The sequence below is a fragment of the Teleopsis dalmanni genome, chromosome 1 (assembly GCF_002237135.1).
Source record: "Teleopsis dalmanni isolate 2A chromosome 1, ASM223713v2, whole genome shotgun sequence".
Classification (NCBI taxonomy): domain Eukaryota; kingdom Metazoa; phylum Arthropoda; class Insecta; order Diptera; family Diopsidae; genus Teleopsis; species Teleopsis dalmanni.
The window spans coordinates 13,364,380-13,384,080 of record NC_051846.1 but is presented as its reverse complement, the minus strand read 5'-3'; the positions used below and the strand labels follow the sequence as shown (position 1 = coordinate 13,384,080).

The 19,701-nt window shown below is 31.2% G+C and overlaps 4 protein-coding genes across 5 annotated transcripts; 1 reads left to right on the top strand and 3 right to left on the bottom strand.

The window, feature by feature from the left end:
* Positions 1–1,249: 1,249 nt before the first annotated feature.
* Positions 1,250–2,282, bottom strand: LOC119672848 (low-density lipoprotein receptor-related protein). Its single transcript, XM_038083997.1, has 2 exons — positions 2,194–2,282; positions 1,250–2,137 (listed from the first exon to the last, which is right to left on the bottom strand). Exons 1-2 carry the CDS (start codon positions 2,227–2,229, stop codon positions 1,370–1,372), a joined length of 804 nt encoding a protein of 267 aa, XP_037939925.1. The 5' UTR covers positions 2,230–2,282; the 3' UTR covers positions 1,250–1,369.
* Positions 2,283–5,327: 3,045 nt separating this feature from the next.
* On the bottom strand, positions 5,328–6,365 carry LOC119672810. The gene is made up of 2 exons (XM_038083951.1): positions 6,336–6,365; positions 5,328–6,226 (listed from the first exon to the last, which is right to left on the bottom strand). Exons 1-2 carry the CDS (start codon positions 6,360–6,362, stop codon positions 5,351–5,353), a joined length of 903 nt encoding a protein of 300 aa, XP_037939879.1. The 5' UTR covers positions 6,363–6,365; the 3' UTR covers positions 5,328–5,350.
* A 3,418-nt stretch (positions 6,366–9,783) lies between these two features.
* Positions 9,784–12,433, top strand: LOC119668309 (mitochondrial E3 ubiquitin protein ligase 1). Its single transcript, XM_038077776.1, has 5 exons — positions 9,784–10,179; positions 10,238–10,407; positions 10,465–10,878; positions 10,953–11,160; positions 12,109–12,433. The coding sequence occupies exons 1-5, from the start codon at positions 10,075–10,077 to the stop codon at positions 12,226–12,228; spliced, it is 1,017 nt and encodes a 338-aa protein (XP_037933704.1). The 5' UTR covers positions 9,784–10,074; the 3' UTR covers positions 12,229–12,433.
* Positions 12,310–15,691, bottom strand: LOC119668294 (FGGY carbohydrate kinase domain-containing protein). Of its 2 annotated transcripts, none has more exons than XM_038077758.1 (7): positions 15,577–15,691; positions 15,275–15,481; positions 13,255–14,129; positions 13,052–13,202; positions 12,902–12,976; positions 12,618–12,836; positions 12,310–12,558 (listed from the first exon to the last, which is right to left on the bottom strand). In XM_038077758.1, exons 2-7 carry the CDS (start codon positions 15,455–15,457, stop codon positions 12,418–12,420), a joined length of 1,644 nt encoding a protein of 547 aa, XP_037933686.1. In that variant the 5' UTR covers positions 15,458–15,481; positions 15,577–15,691; the 3' UTR covers positions 12,310–12,417. The 2 variants fall into 2 exon arrangements, with proteins under 2 accessions (XP_037933686.1, XP_037933692.1); XM_038077764.1 differs by having other exon boundaries at positions 15,275–15,478.
* Between the last annotated feature and the right edge of the window lie 4,010 nt (positions 15,692–19,701).

Genomic DNA, 19,701 nt, shown 5'->3' with positions numbered 1-19,701 from the left:
AGACCTTCTCTATTTTAAAATATTTTAAATTTATTTGCGCATCACATGTATCTTAACATCTTATAGATTTATCTTTCCTTCTTTAATTAAAGATCTTAGAAACCCTACAATAGAGATAAAATCAAGCTCGTATATTTTTAAAAGAATATATCCTTTATAATACTCGCTTATTTAATCTAATTAACTTTAAATAAAATTTAATTGTGTTCTTCCTAATCCTATACTATCTATGTAAAAATTTTTTGTTGTTGTTAGAACAGAAAGATGTACTAAAATATAGATTTAAAATAATAAAATATTTATAAAATTTTAATTATTAATTCTTTTTTTATATATGCACACCCACTATAAAAATAAAAGCATTTCTTCAGAGTTTTAGAATAAGAGAGTTTCTTTAAAAATTCTCAACTATATCAATGAAGGTTTAGATATTCAACACTCCTTGTGTAAACATCGATATCATTATATCTATAATTTAAAATATTTAGTACCTATACTGAACATCGTTTGATAGATAGATACTACAGAAAGAAGCCTTGAGATCTGCTGGAATGGATCAAAAATGGGCAATAGGGTGCATAGGGTGAATAATAATATATGTAAGTACAGAAAGTACATATTGTATATTTTAGTTTAATTTAGTTAAGAAATAGTTTCATTCTTATTTAAGAAAGAGGCCATAACTAACCAGCAAGCTATAATGAATATGAACGCGGTAAATATTTCCTAGAGTATCATAATCATTTAATTGAAAAGTTTTCACATCAATTCCAGCAGATATATTCAGTAAACATCTGAGTTGATATAAACTATCGACGACATTTTTAACGACATGTCATCACAGTCAAAAAATTTTTCTATTTTCAGAGTTAACAAGCATAGAGACACCGGTATATTCATAAATCTGAGGATTGTAATATAACGTATGTTCTTTTAATTATAATATTGCCAATTTATTTCTAAAGACAAATCTATAGCTGAACAATTACATCATACTATGTAAGTTACTAAAAGAATTGTGCTATTTATATTATATATATAATATGATATCTCGTACAAATCTTATATAATAATAATGGAGAATACTCGTAATTCGTTCCATATTCTAAAATCCTTTCGGGTTAAACTTCCACTATTATCATTTTAATAATATTTTTCTGAATATAATCCATCAAATATATTTATTAATAATCCATTTAATATCGAACCCGACATTAGTCGAATTATTAGCGCAGTATATAAAATGAACTTAGTTGCTAAGAACTTCTATTTTATTGTTAGTAATTTAATAATTAGTAAATTGTAATACAAAAAATGTAAGTCCTAATGGAGTACTACAATTTTGTATAGTTTTCTGTAGCAACGCCGATTAACAATTACCCTTTACACATGTCAGTTTAGTGCTATCAAAATATGAACCATTGGGACAATCATATGGTTTAAGTTCTCCATTTTTGCAGGAATAATAACCATGACAATTTGTTGGATTCGCAATCAGCTGATTTGCAATGCAACTGGTGTTCACTGTGGTTTTTTCAGCCTGGGTTGGTGTTGTTACTTTAGACTCTGAAATTACACATTTGCCGTTTGTGAAAATATATCCATCATCACAACGATACAATAGTGGATATGTTAACTTTGTGTTCTTCAAATGTTTAGTAACACAAATGTAGTAAATATTTGGATCTTCGGGCCAGGCACCCATGTCTCCACTATGTTCACACTTAAACTGTATATTTTTGCAATCCTGTTGATTGGATCTAACAACACAAGATTTTGCAGTTACCGAGTAACCATAATTGTTGGGGCACACATGACGTATGTGTTCATTTGAAGTGTTGCATTCGTGGTAGTATTTACAGTTATATGGATCTGGATATAGGCCAGGATTTTGACATTGAAAAGAAGTAGTTGGCACTCCACATGTCTTCTGTCTAGTACAATGCCTTGCTTCTTCATCACAATAAAGCTGTCTGTCGCCGTCACATTGTTGAACTGTCATTGTATGCCACTGATCGTCTTCATGTAAGCACACCGCCAAAGTTTCACAATCAACACAGATGAACTGACCGTTTTTTATTTTAGCACAAGGATTATCGGCAAATGCCACTGCCAGCAGACCAACTGTACACAATAACTATTGAAAAAGTCTTTAGAGGCTCCCATATTAATTATATAAATATGTGTTTATACCTTTGTAAGGAGGTTTGAAACTCTCATGTTGATCATATAAACGCTTCTTCAATTAAACTGTCGCGAATTTTCGGTAATGAAGATTTTTATAGCTTCTTGAATTGTAATTTGTTTTTTAAATAGATGTACCTTAAACTTGTATTTTTACGTTAAGATAAGACAATCAAAATATTGTTCTTTTTATTACCGAAGAAACTAATTAAGATAATGAAGTTTTAAAGATACTGTGAGTATAACTAAAAATATTTCAAAAATACCAATGACATTATGCACAACTCTTAAAATATCGAGAGACAGAGACATTTTCCAGAACTTCTCTCAGTTTAATATACTACACATAAATAATAATTTTTTTGATTTTTTCTTTATTAACTTTTAACAATTATTTAAAAAATGAATGAGTTGTATCTTATGCTATTGACTAATACAATATACTAAGAATAAGATAATTGAAGAAGTCCTTATTTAGTACTGTAGTCAAGCATGTAAGCAAATCAAAGAAAAGAATTGTAATTAATGTTCTTTAAACATTTACATGAAGATTATATACCCCCACTTTTCGGGTTCTCTTGATAGCTTCTCTTGAGAATAGAAGTCTCTGCTGGAGCAACCAATTCAATCGCATATGTGATTATCAAATAATGATTGGATTTGTGGAATGTAAATAATGTTCTAAGTATGGTCAAGCCTGGTTCTAGACAAGCCTGGACATAGACATAGCCTGGTTTTACAATTGGAGTAAAGTGATCATGTAGTTCTTGACCTAACTACTTGAGAAGTATGAACCCACTTCCTATTTGCCTCTCGTAAAAAATTAACATAAATAAACTTTCGGCTGTAACTAGCAGAAGCAAAGACTGAAACAGGAGTTTTCATACAAGAAGCGCCCAGTCCAAATAGCTCATTTGCACATCCGTTACATTATATTGGAATGTCCTGGAGTATATAAACTTACAAACTAGAGTATATAAACTTCCTTTTTGTGGAAATCCATGTGGCAAAAATTTCTGCCTGAAATATTGTGATAAAGTAGGAGAGGAGGTACGATTTTAAAAAAATCTTTGTTCTTTTATAACAATTTTTTGGACAGCAACGATAAGTAGAAACGCCATTAAAAAACCTACTTAAAATAACTTTCAACTGCTGGCTTACACTTTACCGTGTGAAGAGAGTATAAGGCAGGCAGAAATTTATTGAAATTTATTTCTATTTATTTCATTTTACATTAACTTACTTTTTATAAAACTGAGACAAAAATAAATAAAAAATTATTTATATTTCAAAATTCCTTTTGTAATAGCTTTAAAAGGTTAAATTGATATGAAGTACCACAAAATCGGAATTGCAAACAAAATATCTTAATTCTGTTTGAAAATTGAAAATAAAAGCAATAATGATGACAAAATCAATTTAAGTTGTTTATTTAAAAAAAAAACTCGATATTTGGCAATAGAATACATTAAAAATACCTCTTTCTATTTATCAATATTTACTCAAAACTATTCCCACAATCTTCGAATGGTAAATACCCAAAGCTGTTATCTTGTATCGAAAATATCTTACATATATTACTTGTATCTAACAGTGGCAGATTCGATATGAAGTTTGGTAAAAATTTCAAAAAAATGGGTAATAATTTTAAACTTTTTTATTACTTGCATGTTTATGAAGATAATATAAGATAAAGATAAAAAAGACTTTAAGAATGACATTGATGAATGTCTGATGATTCATATGCCCATGCCATAACTTGCTTATTATAGCTATTTACATTGAAGGTATCTTAACTGAAAAGCAATCGTTTCATCCATTTCATGATACTGATTTGGTAGCACTGTTTTAGTGGCATGTATTTAACAGAACTATCATATTTCATTTAGGGATAGCCAATTTAGAGACAATCACAGATCCTGTTTAAACTGTAAGAACTTACTACAATATGTAGACGACTTTTTGTACCAAACGATTTAGCATCATCATCATCATCATTTTGGCATCACAGTTCAGGATGGAGCATTGCCTCCTCTACAATACGCCTCCATTCTTCTCTGATGTAGCATAATATCTAGAATTAAAATAGGTGTTTATTGAAAATAGACTGAGAAATAGCGCAAGTGTGACACAAACTCTCAATGCTGATCACTACAACCATGTGATTACCAATTTATATTTTTTTGGGCCGAAATTAAAGATGTGGATGTGGAAGATATGTGATTTCAACAGAATGATATTACAATCTATATAATATGGCCAATTTAGGTTCAGCAAATAGCAAATACCGAATAATTCTAATACATCTTCTTACCCATCATACTTTTCCGTCACAGCAGTTGCAATTACAGAGTGTATTAGTAACTCACCAGTAACGCATCCACAATATCCCCACCGCTCTTATTTACCTACCTTTTTTCTAAAGTATCGTCCTCACATTCTAATTTAGATCAACTCTAATTTATAAGAAGTAAGTTTATTTACCTCTACATAGTCCCTTGATTATTTCAATATTTCCTTGATTGATTTCTGTAGGTTAAGGTCTCACGAAGTGACTTTTGATGCTTTCCCTATACTCGAAAAAAAGCAAACACTCTCTTCTTTAACAACATCTGTTGTTAGTTTACTTGAACACGTTGTTAGACAAACATAGGTTTATATATATAAATATAAATAAAGGCGCGAGTATTTTTATTAATATAAGTTCTAAATAGTGTAAAATAAAAATAGTCTTTTGAAATATGAATAAAAAAAAATATATTTACACATATGTATTTTTTAGTGCTATTATGATCTGAATGCGATCAAAATAAAAAATCAATCTATATACGCCACTATGGTCCCACCAGGAACTGATTTCTGTGCATTCTTTGTGGATTAAAATGACTGAAATACCAAAAAATGGAAAGAATTGTCTCTATTATTGTTAGTTACAATAATATCTTCAACTTTTTCACAAGTAGCATTACTTCAGAGAGAATACAATAGAGTTTATAGAGCGTTGTGTATTACTGTACCATCCATAATAAAAATAATAAAATCTTTCAAGAATAGACCGTTAAACCTTTTCAGATACAAACTAATAATTGAAAGTATAAATAAATTGATTTCAATTGTTTATTTTTATTAATATATTTTGGACATTTTGTTTGTGGATTACATGAGCTCAACAATTTCCTATCGTACAAGAAACCAATTGCGGATTGTAATACGTGCCGCGTGGACATTCCATGTGCCGTTTCTCACCATTTACAGCAGAACAATAAAAATATTTATGACAATCATCTGGATCTGCAGTTAATCCAACATTTGTGCAGGTTCTAGGCAATGTACTTGGAGTTGTCACTGTGGTACTAACACCGCTAGTTGAAATAGTTGAAGTAGTTGTTGTAGTTGTTGTAGTTGTAGGTTCAATCGGTCGCATAACTCTACAGTAGTATCCATCAAATATTTCACCATCAGCACACCGATACAAAGTGGGATAAAATAGCTGTTCTGAGTTTTGGTTTGATGTGGCCTTACAAATATAAAAAATATTAGGATTACTTGGCCAGGCATGTGCGTCTCCTGACTTTTCACACTCAAATTGTTCCTTTTGACAAATTTCATCTTGAATTGTTAATGAGCACTGTCCAGTAGCAGCGTTGAAAGCTTTATCACCACCACATTCTACATTAGCGGCTACTAAAGCTGACTCCACGAAGTAACACATATGAAATTTTTGACAATCATACGGATCTGGGAATATACCTTGCGTTGTACAAGGGAAATTATTCTGAGAACCGAAAGGATGGCAAGGACCAGTAATATTGGAACACATTGAAAGTCGCGCATTGCAGTAGAAGCCATTCTGCGTGTCGCATGATTCGACAGGTATATTAACCCACCCACTCGAGTGATTGACGCAAGTAGACAATAACTCACAAGATTCGCATATCGGTCCAGGGGTTTGACGACTTTCACAGCTTTTCGTTTCACGTGTCGTGATGCGTTGAGAACTGGAAGAAAGCATACGTGCACTGAAAACTTGATTGCTGAATAGCTGCAATGAATATGCAAAAATTAAGATTATATTATAGTAAATGCTTTAAAATTGCTTTCGACGTTGAGGAATCTGTTAATTCTTATTCTATACCAAAAAGAAAACTTACCAAAGTTATCAAAAATAAACTCCACATTATTTTTTTTTTTTTTTGTTCAAAATTTCTTTATTTATTTGCAAAACTTTTTAAATAGACCAAGAAATAAATAAATTCCCAAACACTTCGTGTTACAGCTTCGAAAGGTTAGAGTGATCTGAAGTGCCACAACCGCTTAATTACAGACAAAACCTCTTCTTTCCAAAATGTTTGGTTGTTTTGGAAAACACAAAAATCCATAAGAATGACAAAATCAATTTGAGTTGTTTGCTCAGAAAAGAAATTTAATATTTGACAACGGAATACATCAGAGAGCCCCATTTACTATTTATCAATATTTACTTATACATATATATATGGGTATGTCCACAATCTTCAAATGGTAAATACTTACTGCTATCTTGTATCTTTTGAGTCTAAATACACAGTGGCGGATCTGCGCTGCAAACATTAAACATTTTAAAAAAAATATTGAATACAGTTAAAAGTGTGTTATTGTTAAAATATAAAGAAGTACCTTAGCACATACTTATAACACTATATGTTATGTATAATAAAATAAAATAATTTTATATTTTATATATGGTAAATGACATTACCTGCAACTTCAGATTGGATAATAGATTATTATGAACCACTCAAATCATCACTTTCTATTATCACTGCTCTTTATTTTTGAAGTACATTCTTCTGTCATTCCCCAACTCATCTCATTTTTTGCGACACTTTTGCGCGTTTCGTGAATCTCGCTTTTATAAGGTTAGTGAAAATAATCGAAAACCACCATGTGGAATTTAAATTCACAAGAATAATCTATGCTTCGGAACAGCAAAAAATTTCTGGAATTGAACTATTAAGATTTAGACCCTAAAAATCCCATTTCAATAGTCAAGTGTAAAATCTTGATGTTTAGAGGATTGAGATTTATACCACGTTTCCACTTGTCTCATTTAGACAGTTTTGCTCATTAAGACCGCTAATGTGAATGTATATAATATATATAATAAAGAACTTTTATATAAATGTACTCATTATAAATGAATAAACTGATTTAAAGCGAAAAAAATCAAATGCAACTTTTAAAAATAAATTTCCTACAAGGGAAATTAAAATGCAAACAAACAAGCTATTTTACATGCATAAATCTGCTTATACCAATGAAAGCGAATAAATCTTAATTTCATTAATATAAGTAGTTTTAACTGCAATGGAAATATGATGTTAGAATAAGAGTCTATATCAGACAGAGAGCCTAAATAATTGTAAAGTATGAAGCTGAAACTGTATAACGAAGCGAGATAGTAGAGAGTATCAAAACATGGGATAGTAGTAACGGGGAAAAGACTCAAAAGAAGTAAATATACTACCACATTCATTGAGAACTTTGTTGTCAATTGGAAGGAATTTTAACGGAACGTGTATAAAACAATATCAAAGAAGATTAACTGAGTAATTAGACTGATTATGACTAAGAAGAACATTTTTGGGTTCGATATCCCTGAGACTAGCATTATCAAAAGCATGTCAAATGTGGAGGTTTTTCTACCCAGATACACATTGTTTGGTGTTGTTTACGAGATATACTACCAGGCGTATCAAAATGAGCTTTGGAATACAAAAAGCCTATATAATCTTGTTCAATATTGCCACCAATTTTATTATATCGCATGCAGTCAGGAAAGATCAAGAGAGCAACCACAGCAAGGTCAGCAATTTTGACGGTACAGATGATATTGGATAACTTTAAGTGTAATAAAAATTCATATGCAAATTGTTGCTAAGTTATTGTTGTGCTGAAGTTTTTAATAAAAGATTGGAAGACTCAACGATATGAAGGCATCTGTATGCAAATTGATCAGGTTTTATTAAAAGGAAATTCATTACTTTTATTGAAATGCCCCGTAGAGATATCAGTCCTGTGGTGAGTTTACTCACTGGTCACAACAGATAAGGTAACCATAGTAGAATATTGAATCTTTCTTTCTATTATTTCTATTGCAGTTCTGGAAAGGACGATAAGAGTTTCCCCTATCAGTTTTTACCAAGTAGAGGCCTGATAGTAGAAATGCCTCATCTAAGTGTTTCAGGTAGGCTAACTAAGATCATTGGCAGCTTTCTGCATGAAAGGTCCTTTAGCACGAAAATCAACAGCGCTCTCTCGTCAGCTCGAACTATAAAACCAGCGGTTCCTCAGGGATCGCCACTTTCCCCCACTCTCTACAATATTTATGCGTCCGTTATCCCAATGTTAGGTCCCTCGACACTGGCGTTATACGCTGACGACACGTGTATGCTATACTCGAATAACCATGCTCTCAATATAATCAGTACACTTCAATAGCATTAAAACCTCATTCTGAAGTATTTCCAGAAATGGAAAATAAAAATCAATAATGAAAAAACGAAGAATCTGTTCATTATGCGTAGGAAGAAACAGAACCCATCGAGAGTGAGAGTGGGAGATATGGTGATTTGGGAGGATAGCATTACATATCTAAATATCACGGTGAACATGTTTAACTGAAAGAAATTAGCTGTGACAAAATTGTTCATCACCTTCAACCGCTATTCGAAAATGAAAATCTTAATGCTAGGAAGAGAAAGCTGATATATAACCAAATAATTCAACCATCACTTCTATATGGGTGTATAGCGCTCAGAAGGCCTCAAACAGTACTATTCGCCAGCTGGAAATCGCATAAAACCAGGTTCTGAGAAGACTTTTTAAGTTGCCATGGTACATTACGACAAATGCCATCCTCATGGACCTCAAGATTAGATTAGATTGAAGATTAGATTGATTAGAATGATAACAGTTATTGGTTAGTCTGATGAAGTGATAAATAATAATCCAGTCAAGGAGAGGGGCAATGAAGAAACCTCGCAGTTAATAGAGATTAAAAGTGCTCAAGTGCACTGACTCAACTAGCCTCAACATAATAATATATACATACATAATATATATAACAACAACTTTAAAATATAAATTTCTTAACATTAAAAATATATTTTAGCTAGTAAATAGTACAAAATAATACGTCTACAAAAATAAATGAGTTATTTTTGTTAATAAAAAAATGTTTCCGTTTCAAACTGAAAATTGAAAAAACCTATTAAATTCCAACTGATAAAATTATGAGCTACAAAAAAGTTTTGGCAAAGTTCTGTACTCGTTGAGAACAACTGTCTCTATTCACCATAGAAAGCAAAATCTAAATGAAAATACACTGTTTCGTATTTTCTATTTTAGTTTCTACTTTGATTTTGACAACAATTTATGCACGGTCGCATACATACTGCATGTACGGCAAAAACAAAGCGCGGCATATGTATTCGTATATATTCTTGTGTAGTATATCAAATAGTAAAATTAATACAAATTATTTCTGAATATACCTGCACTTTATAATACAGATTAAAAAAGTAATTTTTGATTAACTGCTTGATTTTACTGTTAGAATATTTTTTTCATAATTATTTGTTGGAAATAAAAATTACACGTAATTCCAAATTATTATAGCACTATCTGCTGTACTCCCCACCTGTATTTATTTGAACTATTGGTAACACTCCTTTGAGAAGAAGAAGCACGAAACATCTTTTGAATTCGTTGAAAATATTTATATGAAATGCTCAAATCAGCTGTGCTCTTGAAAATTTAGGAAGACTTTGTAGGGGATGATCGTTTTAAAAACTTGCAAATTACTTTTAAAACTAGAATTAAAGCAGTACCAAAGTTAAGCGAAATAAAATGGATTTTATTAACGAGGGAATCGCGCTTGGATTGGACTTATTAATACTCGGCTTATGTGCCAGAGAATATGTGGCCTACAAGCAAAATATTAAACTACTTAAGGTAATTGCATGAGTTATGTATTTTAGAAATATTTAACATATATACAATTTGTTCACAGAATGCTGAAACGGTCTCGATAAACAAAGATCTTAAGGACTATGTGGCAAAACAAGAGGACAAAAAAATTCCTTATGCTGTCATACGCGGCACTGTACGTCCACTTGGCGTGCCGCTACGAAGTGTTATGGCACCTGCAGTCACGGGTGTTGTACAAATTATGAAACTGAAGTAAAAATCTTATTACATAACACACTAACAATAGCTCAAGTGAATTTTTTTAAACAGTGAACATCGTGTAGCTCGTGGATTTGCTGGATTTTGGACCGAGCAAAGAAAATTAATACATGTTTCATCAAACGAAATGCCTTTCGAGCTTGTTAATAATGATGCAGCAGTTGAAGTAGTTGATGCACTTACAGCTCCAATATTGGATATGGATATTATTTATGATAATTACGAAGCATCAAAATTATCCTTTTTTGATCATATATTGGGCTTTTTTACTGGTGTACGGGAAAAGGGCATGCAAACAACTGAGGAAGTATTACGGGAGGGCAGCTTTATAACAGCAATTGGTGAAATGGAATTAGAAGGCAACACGTTGCGCATACAACCATCAAGCACAGGTCCACTATTGCTAACTACAGCTTCTAAGGGTACATTGATTAAAAAATTCGAAGATGCCAAGAATTCTGTTCTGTAGGTTTGAACATAAAATATTTTATCATTACATTGCCATTGTTTTGAGTCTATTTATTTATATTTAATTACAGAGTCAAAGTTATTATTTGTGGTACGATATCAGTAGTTTTGGTTGGTTATATGTTACGCAAATTTTATTTGAGAAAAAAACAGGAACGCGACGAGCGCAAAATTAGAGAACAACTTGAAAGTGAACGACGTCTACGCCGTGCGAAATATCGACCAACAGAAGTTGCCACTGATCAGTTATGTGTTGTATGCTCCATGAATCCAAAGGAGGTAAAATATTGTTAAATAGCTATAAACTAATTAATTTATATTTTTATATTTTGTTATAATTAGTATTTAATGGTGTGAAGAAATATTTACAGTGGGGTTTGAAAACCATCCACGGTTTTTTTGTTTCTTTAACAAATTACAAAAACAATATGTACCTGCCCACGAAATTTTATTTTATAAATCATTTTTAAAGTTAAACAAATTTACTAAATCAAACATTATTTAATTTGACAATTAAAAATACAAATGTAATTAATGCAATTATTCTACAGCTGGTTTATGATTTCGTATTAATATAACAGCAAGTACATTTGTTAATGAACTTTTACAACAGATTAGTTAAACTTCAAGTTCGAACATACAAGTCAAGTACGGCTTTGGGTCATTTGACTAATGAACGCTGACTCTGAGCTTCAATTTTGGCAGAGTACGAGTTCAATATTTGGTACTTGCTGTCTTAAAAAATTATTTACGAATAATTAAGTGTGTTTAATAAATACTTCCAAGACCACTGATGATGGCTATGTGGCAATTCTCGAAACAGCTGTATGGTCAGCCAAACAGTGAATAAAGTGAATTTTCAAGATACATAAATGTCCTGTCTATAATTAGCAATAATAAAATATAATATTATATATTATTAATAATATTATATATATAATATTAATAAAAATTAGCAAGGTATTAATATAATAATATTAAGAAAGTAATGTCAATATTAGGAGTCGCTTTCATTATTGTTCCAATTGCACCTACTTTTATATTTTTTCTTTTAATTTATAACGATTAAATCTTAATCAGTATCTTTGCATAAAAAACAAATTAAAAACACATTTAATCTCCACATAATTTTAAAAATACCTAAAGTAATTTATAAAAAATAAGTAGACATTAGAAAGATAATCTTATTTATACTACTTTTATTTAATTTTAACATTTAATTTTCAGATAATCATTCTACCGTGCGGCCATGTGTGCATTTGTGAAGATTGTTCGGAGAAAATTCGGGAAACTTGTCCTGTGTGCCGCTCCCAAATTGGCAGCAAATCTGCCGCATTTATAGTTTAAATGTTAAGTGTGAGTTTCAATTAACTTAAATTAACTTAAATTTTGTTTAAAATTGAAAAGAGTAAGAGTAGAACACAATTGTTATGTTTTGAAAATATTTTTATTGAAATTTTAAGTGTACTTTGTATCAATATACATCCGAGAGTAAATATATGGTGACTAAAAATGTGATCCAATAAAACGAAAATCTCAACCCATCATCAAGCTTTCATATTTTCTCTGATCCTTGACCATTTCTTTAAACACGGCATATTTACGATCGTGGTACTCGTATGTTAAACTATTAGAATCCGTTACTTGTCCAGAGCCGCCCATGAATTTCGATGCCTCCTACAACACATATTAGGAATGATTTTTCACATAATTGATTAATTAATTTTTTGGCTTACCTCTAAGTTGTTAAAAACCTTCGCTGCGCATGCGCCTAATATAGCAGTACCTACGAGCACCATTTCTTGCTCATATGGAATGACGATTGGCAGTTTGCATATATCGGCATGAGATTGCAAATAAACTAAATTCTTAGCTACGCCACCACAAAAAATCATTGAACTAAATTCGTGTCGACCATGGATTTCCATATGTTCAATAATGGCTCGTGTGCCATACTGTAGAAAAAACAAGAGCATGCATAAAGTCTAATAATAAAAAAATATGATTTTTTCAGACATACCGCAAGAGATTGAACAAATGCTAAATATAAAATTGCTAACGATTCCTCATCGCCATTTATATCCGCGCCAGATATCTACAATGGATATGATAAATATATACAATTCTGTTTTATTTTGTTTCAATACTAAAATATTTTATGTTGCCATACCATGCCTTTTAAATTAGGATCTGCAATTGGAGAACGATTTCCACGAAAATCAGGCCAAACATGCACATCCTTTGTCAAATAACATGGATCATCCATCCCACGGTTGAAGGCTGCTTTATCCAAAACATTATTAAGATATGTATATATATTCCTAAGAAAAAACTACATATAATACATAAATTGTAAAAAATTGATTTGCATACTCATTTTCATTTAATTTTCCATTTATAATTTCATATTGTGGATGTGATTTAATAATATAATCCAATAGCATTCCAGTCGCACTTTGTCCAGCTTCGGTTAAAAAATAACCAGGTATTATGACATTTTTATATGGGCCCCAAATTCCACGTGCTACACATGGCATGGCTGTGAGACTCATGTGACACGTAGAAGTACCACATATTATGGCTAATTTGTATTCTATATCACGCATCTGCGGGGAGCAATCATTTAACTCTGGATGACAACCGAACAAGCCCAAAGCTCCTGCGTGGGCATCTATTAATGGTGTAGCGACCACAGTTCCTATCTTTACACCCAATTCTGGAGCTGTTTCGCTTTTTACACCATTAGAAAGAGCTTGACCTGGTAAAAGGATATCCGTTCCTAATATATCTAAGTTTGCCGTTAGGTCATTTAATCCTATAGAATCTAAAAAATCTTCGCTCCAACGCATATTCATTGCATCATAATTCCATTTGCATGTAACAGAACATAAAGAACGTGACTCACAGCCAGTACAGCGCCATGTTAAATAATCTGCCAAGTCAAAAACACGCCATATTTTCGTCCATGTAGATAAGTATGCATTTTTCTTTAACCATAACAACTTAGGCATTTCCATCTCTACAGACACTTTACCTCCAGTAAAATTCAGCATACGATGATTTGTTTCATTTATGCTTTCTGCCTCTTTCTGTGCACGATGATCCATCCAAAGCATTACATTTTGCTCAGGATTCTGTGTTGTGCTCACAGATAGGGGCTTTCCATCTTCACCAAGTACGACTAGCGAGCACGTCGCGTCAAATGATATGGCAGCTATTTCATCAAAAAGTGTTCCTTTGACTACATTCTGCAGAAAAGTTTTATTTATATTATAAGTTATAACCAATTATAGTTTATTATAACTACGATAAATAATAATATAGGAGTATTTACTAATAATTATAATTATATTATTAAAATGGATAAAATAATATAATAAATACATATAAAATTGTACTCTTCTAAATTTCACTAATTCATTCCTCACGTTATCTTTATATTCTGTATTAAACCCTTATAGCTTACTGTTACTTACGCTTCACAGGAACGTGAAGATATAATACTAATATATATTATACGTATATTGTTCATATACTTTATACTAATAACCCTAATGCAGGTCGCATTTTTAGATTGATCTGAAGATAATTGTATAAAAATTTTCAATCTAATTACATTGTATGATAAGCTTAATATGCCAACAATGATGGTAATATCGAACAATTATGAGCACAGGCTGTTCTCAGTAACCCTTAAATGAATTCATTGAGGATGAGTAGATAATAATAATGTTAAATTTATATATAAACGAGAGTCTTCCATACTCGAATGAATATGATGGAGGATAACAACATTATGTAAACACTTTTTGTAGAATAATTGTTCTCATTGGGGAAGAGTAAGATTAAGTCTCTAAATATATAAAGACAATTTTTACTTTCACCTACACCTACTTAATTACATACATGTTCTATAACTTGTAAATAGAAATACTTCTAGCTACATTGTATCTGTATCCTGAGTGTCTGTAGTATAGTTTTTGTTAAGGTAATCTAAAGCAAGATTTTTCAACCACCGAACCGGACCAGCAATCATATTGTAATATTATACATCCGTCTTTAACGATATTAATTTTCGAGAAAATATTAGTACCTATCTTATCAAAATACCTTAGATATATTTCGCCTCCGCAACACGTTTTGGCTTGTCAAATAGTGGTTTAATGTTAATATTTCAGCATCTTGCTTACACATATTATATATATCTGCAAATTGCTACCAATAATCATTGGAATAAAAATATAGCTCTTTACGTACTGACTGATGAGCACTATCTTTAATTTCTAATCAATAAAATTATTTTCAGATAATTGAAGAAAACTACTGCTGAAGGTCAAATAGTGTATTCAGCTTATCAGCGTAATAATAGAATAATGCAATATAACGTTCTCACCTTTACACAATAGCAAACTGCCTCCCAAATGTTGTCTGTAGATTGCTCGTAATGATCCGGTAGAGGATTCCAGGTTTGAATTTCCTTCACCATTTGTTTAAGCACTCTGCCATCGGAAGTTACTAAGCCTGCTCGAACACTGCCAGTGCCCACGTCAACGGCAACAAAGTAAAGTCTTGGCATGATTTCAAAGTTTCTATGTTTCTACTGTGGAGGAATAATAATATAAATTTTTTATATACGAGTATTACGAATTGTTTTTAAATTTAAAAAAAATCGATTAAGTGAAAATCAAAGGTAACCTGAATGTCGGGTCAGCAAATAGCTCTTATCACGATCAATTTAGAACTGCAATAGTGAAATGCGCGCTTTCGATACAGACACGAACTGAATGAAGTTGAGTGACTCTTACAGAACTTGTGCTCATTAGTTACGTTATCTCTGACATGTACTCTTGTATCAACGAATCTAACAAATACAAGTAAAAAGCAAACTTTTAAAACAAATGCAGATCAGTAAGTCAATTAATTTCACATCTAAATATTGTCATATTTTATATGCTAATTCCAATGGAAACACATACTCGTATTAGACACTGTAAGAGGAGCTTGATTTACATAAAGGCAGTGATCACTCAAGCTCAGAGCAAGTATCGCATGCAGGTAAAGTCCAGCCAGCTTTTAATGTTGTTTACGTACGAGTCACAACATTTGGTAGTTGTGGAGGTGTGTCTGGTTTAAAAAAAACAAACAATTTGAACGTGGCACTATAATTCCAAGTAAACAATATAGAATATGCATGCTACAATCGGTATTAATACATGCAATAATATTACTCGTAAAGTACAAATCCTAGTCTATGTATGCTACTATGTAATATAAATACAATTTGTAAGGATTAATAATTTCAAAAAGTCCACCTATTATAATATATAATTATTATTATATACTCGTAAAATTTGGGTTCAAATGAAACACGATTTTTTTGATCGTATTCGATTAGCCAACCTGTTGGAGTAGAATTTTTATACTAACTTTCTTCAATACACCAGATCAACTATTAATTATTTTTTTTTAAATAAAGAAGAAGCATCGCCCTTATAGTATGGTCTTGATTTAAATCGCTAATGTAATATAAAAATATGTGTTGAAAAAATCATTAAAAAGTGGCATCGACTTAGTGACATCGGTTCTGAAACACAGTTTCACACACTACTTAGACTCGCAAAATGCTTCATCTGTTATTGTTAGGGAATCTATGCGTAGATTACAGTTATGTGTGACTTTACCCCATTAAAATCACCCCTTGAAATGATTGAAGAATATTTCAATCTTGTAGGAAACTACTTACCAGTAACTAGGGGGAGAGTTAAAATCAAGAGCTGAGACTTCTAAACTACATAGAAGTTACAGTTTATCTAAGCCAAAAAACATCTAGCCAAATTCATCTAATTTATTATTATTATTATTATTTAGAAAAGGGATAGTGCATTGCAACCTAAAAGATCAATTTTGACCCTTAGTCGGATTAGAGTATTTCTCCAAGTCCGATTTCTTTAATGAAAGACAGTAAAGACCCAATTTTTCCTAGTCGTGAATACTTATGATCCATAATATACCCACCTAAGTGTTTTTTCTGCTTGTGCATCAGTGCCGGGCACTCCCAAAGCACATGGTTTACAGTTTCTTTCTCTTCTCTACAGTATATGCAGTCTGAGTTGGATTGTTATTTTATTGTTAGGTCATTATTTTATCTAAACTGACCGTTCAATAATCCCGTAATAATTCTTAGGTTGTTTTTTATTGTACTCTGCAATCTTTGAAGCGTTTTAGCTTGTAAGTTTAGATTATAATAACCTTTCCCAATAGAGTTCTCTTTCATTTTCCTTTTGCGCTGTTCATTGGAATGGAAAGAGTTTCTTTGCCACAGAAAGGTTCTGGGCCTATCATCATTGAGGCCGCGCCTTTTCTTGCAAATTTGTCTGCCATATCATTGCCTTAGATACCAGCATGCTCTGGAATCCATATTAAGTGCAACTGATTCTAACAGCCGAGTATGTCAATGCATTCCCATACCAGTTTGGATATTACCTGCTGGGCTGTCAGTCAGTATTGTAATAATTTAACGTATACTAGAAATGAGGGGGTTAATTTTATATTTATGCACACTACTTACGGTACTGTTGGATTGAGCGATTAAAAATTGAACTACATTCATACAATGATTTTTTTTATGAAGAGAAGAGAAACCAATATGTATGTGACAGTTCTTAAATTTATTCTCAGTAAAATAGAAGAACTAAGAGGTATTACTTAATAACATTGTACAAAAAACCAAAAAATGTCCAAGACTCAATATCACAGTCGTAAATTAAGTCTTAAGTAATCAACTTTCCTGACTGAATTCATATTTAAATCAGTTTTGAGACTTAAGTTGCAATTGGAAAATCAGTCCTAAATGCTGAATTAGTTTCGTAGATGTAGTGTTTTTGAGAATACTTCAATATTTATTCCTCTGTGCTAAAGTGCGAATTAACACAATTTTTAAGAACAGCAAGAAAAAGCTTTTTTGCATTAGTGAAAAGCATTGAAAGCCACAGCGTAAAACTTGAACCCATTAATACCACCTCTTATGAATGAATAGAGAAAATTTCCACAGCAGTGTGGAAACTTCATTCCAGTAATCATGGTAGAGAGATGGAAGCAGATAAGCTTAATAACTAGTGGGTTAGGTTCATCTAAACCAGAAAGTAAGGACATAATTTAGGGAGATTGGCTGATAATAAAGGAAGTGGGGTTATAACGCAAGCGTAGGAATGAGAAAAATATATAGCAAGAAAAAGTTATATTAAAGAATAGCTTATAAATAAACTTGTAAATATAAGTTGTGAATATAAATTATAAATATTAAATGTAAATAGTAATTGTAAGTTATTTGTAAATAGTTCTTAAGATAGCAATAAGATAGGTATAAGATCAGCAAAAGATTAATGAAATATCGTTTAAAAACTTAAGCAAGTATATATTATAAAAGCTAACTTTGTATGAAGTAACAGTTATTTATTAAGAGACTCTTAAGAAAATACAGTTGTATGCTAGGAATGCTTTAAGTCATTAATTTATATTTTAAGAAAAAAACTTTGTGATCTGAGCTTCACATTTGGCAGGACCCGAGTTCGATTCCTGATACTTGCAGTCTCAAATATAATTATTTAAAAATAATTAAATACAAGAATTATTTCCAAGACCACTGATGATGGGTATTTCATAATACTCGAAACAGCTGTATGGTCAGCCAAAAATTCAATTAAGTAAAATAATATAAAAAATAAAATTTTTGTTGTTGTAGTTCACTACTGTTCGAAAAAACCTATTTAAGAAAAAAATTTTGTAATATCAATAAAAATAATACGCAAATAAACCAATTTTCTTAAAAAGCGCATGCGTCCTGATCTTTTTTTTTTACTACCATAAATTCAACCAATAAGCCGATTATTTTAGGAGTGCAATCAAATATATCCAAGAAATTCAAAATCTGTTAAAGCAGTTTATACAAGTTAATATTGTTTATAAAACTTTATATATACACTGCCTTCATGGATAGACTATTCCGCATATAAAAAAAAATGAAATAAATATAATAATGAATTATATAAAAATGAAATATATTTGGGGCAAAAAACTTAGATAAAGAAATTATGTCTGAATTCAAGTCAAAGCAGTTTTCTACCTCTGAACTGAAACCAGCTGATCACATAGAGCAGAATACTTATTAATAAGCGCTCCAATAACAACATATGTTTTAATTACTTGCTTTAATAAAACATTAATGACGAGTTTATAGTTAATATTGAAATCTTAGATGCTACGCAAACAGAGGTTATCTTTTCATTATTAAAACAATGCTTTACAGAAATTTCATTAATTTCTTGAACAGCAGTTACCTTTGATTTATAGCTATGAAAATAATTTCACAGGTTGGCGAGCTCTATTGTTGAAGCTGAAATTGAGCAAAAGTGTTTATTATATTGTTCAGAATCCGTAGTTCATAAAGAGATCGACTGTTAGTGCCTGAGATATAACTGATTCTTTAAAAATGTGTAATTTATGGATAATCTTTGTCAATGATCAGTAAAAGTGTGATTATGATTGATAAAGTGCAGTGGGCAATGATATTGACGTGTTTTTAATTTTGAGATCCACTGTGGCATCACTGTCTTTGTGAACAGCTGATGTTTGTTTACGCACGTGTCGCAACATAAACAATATCTGTTGGTTTTATTATTTTTGACTCTAACAAAATAAAATTTCAAATAAAGCACAAGAACTAATAATAATTTATACTAAATAGTAATAATCAATAATAAATAGAAAGACTTCTGTGCCTAAATATAAATAAAACCGTATTAAAAACATTAAGTAAATTGA

Coding starts and splice junctions, on each gene's coding strand:
- LOC119672848 (XM_038083997.1), bottom strand. CDS start 2,229: ATGATCAACATGAGAGTTTCAAACCTCCTTACAAAG. Junction 2,138..2,193: donor TTTCAAACCTCCTTACAAAG/GTATAAACACAT, acceptor CTTTTTCAATAG/TTATTGTGTACAGTTGGTCT.
- LOC119672810 (XM_038083951.1), bottom strand. CDS start 6,362: ATGTGGAGTTTATTTTTGATAACTTTG. Junction 6,227..6,335: donor GTTTATTTTTGATAACTTTG/GTAAGTTTTCTT, acceptor TATTCATTGCAG/CTATTCAGCAATCAAGTTTT.
- LOC119668309 (XM_038077776.1), top strand. CDS start 10,075: ATGGATTTTATTAACGAGGGAATCGCGCTTGGATTGGACTTATTAATA. Junction 10,180..10,237: donor AAAATATTAAACTACTTAAG/GTAATTGCATGA, acceptor ATTTGTTCACAG/AATGCTGAAACGGTCTCGAT. Junction 10,879..10,952: donor GATGCCAAGAATTCTGTTCT/GTAGGTTTGAAC, acceptor ATTTAATTACAG/AGTCAAAGTTATTATTTGTG.
- LOC119668294 (XM_038077758.1), bottom strand. CDS start 15,457: ATGCCAAGACTTTACTTTGTTGCCGTTGACGTGGGCACTGGCAGTGTT. Junction 13,203..13,254: donor GGAAAATTAAATGAAAATGA/GTATGCAAATCA, acceptor GTTTTTTCTTAG/GAATATATATACATATCTTA. Junction 12,837..12,901: donor CATTTGTTCAATCTCTTGCG/GTATGTCTGAAA, acceptor TTTTTTCTACAG/TATGGCACACGAGCCATTAT.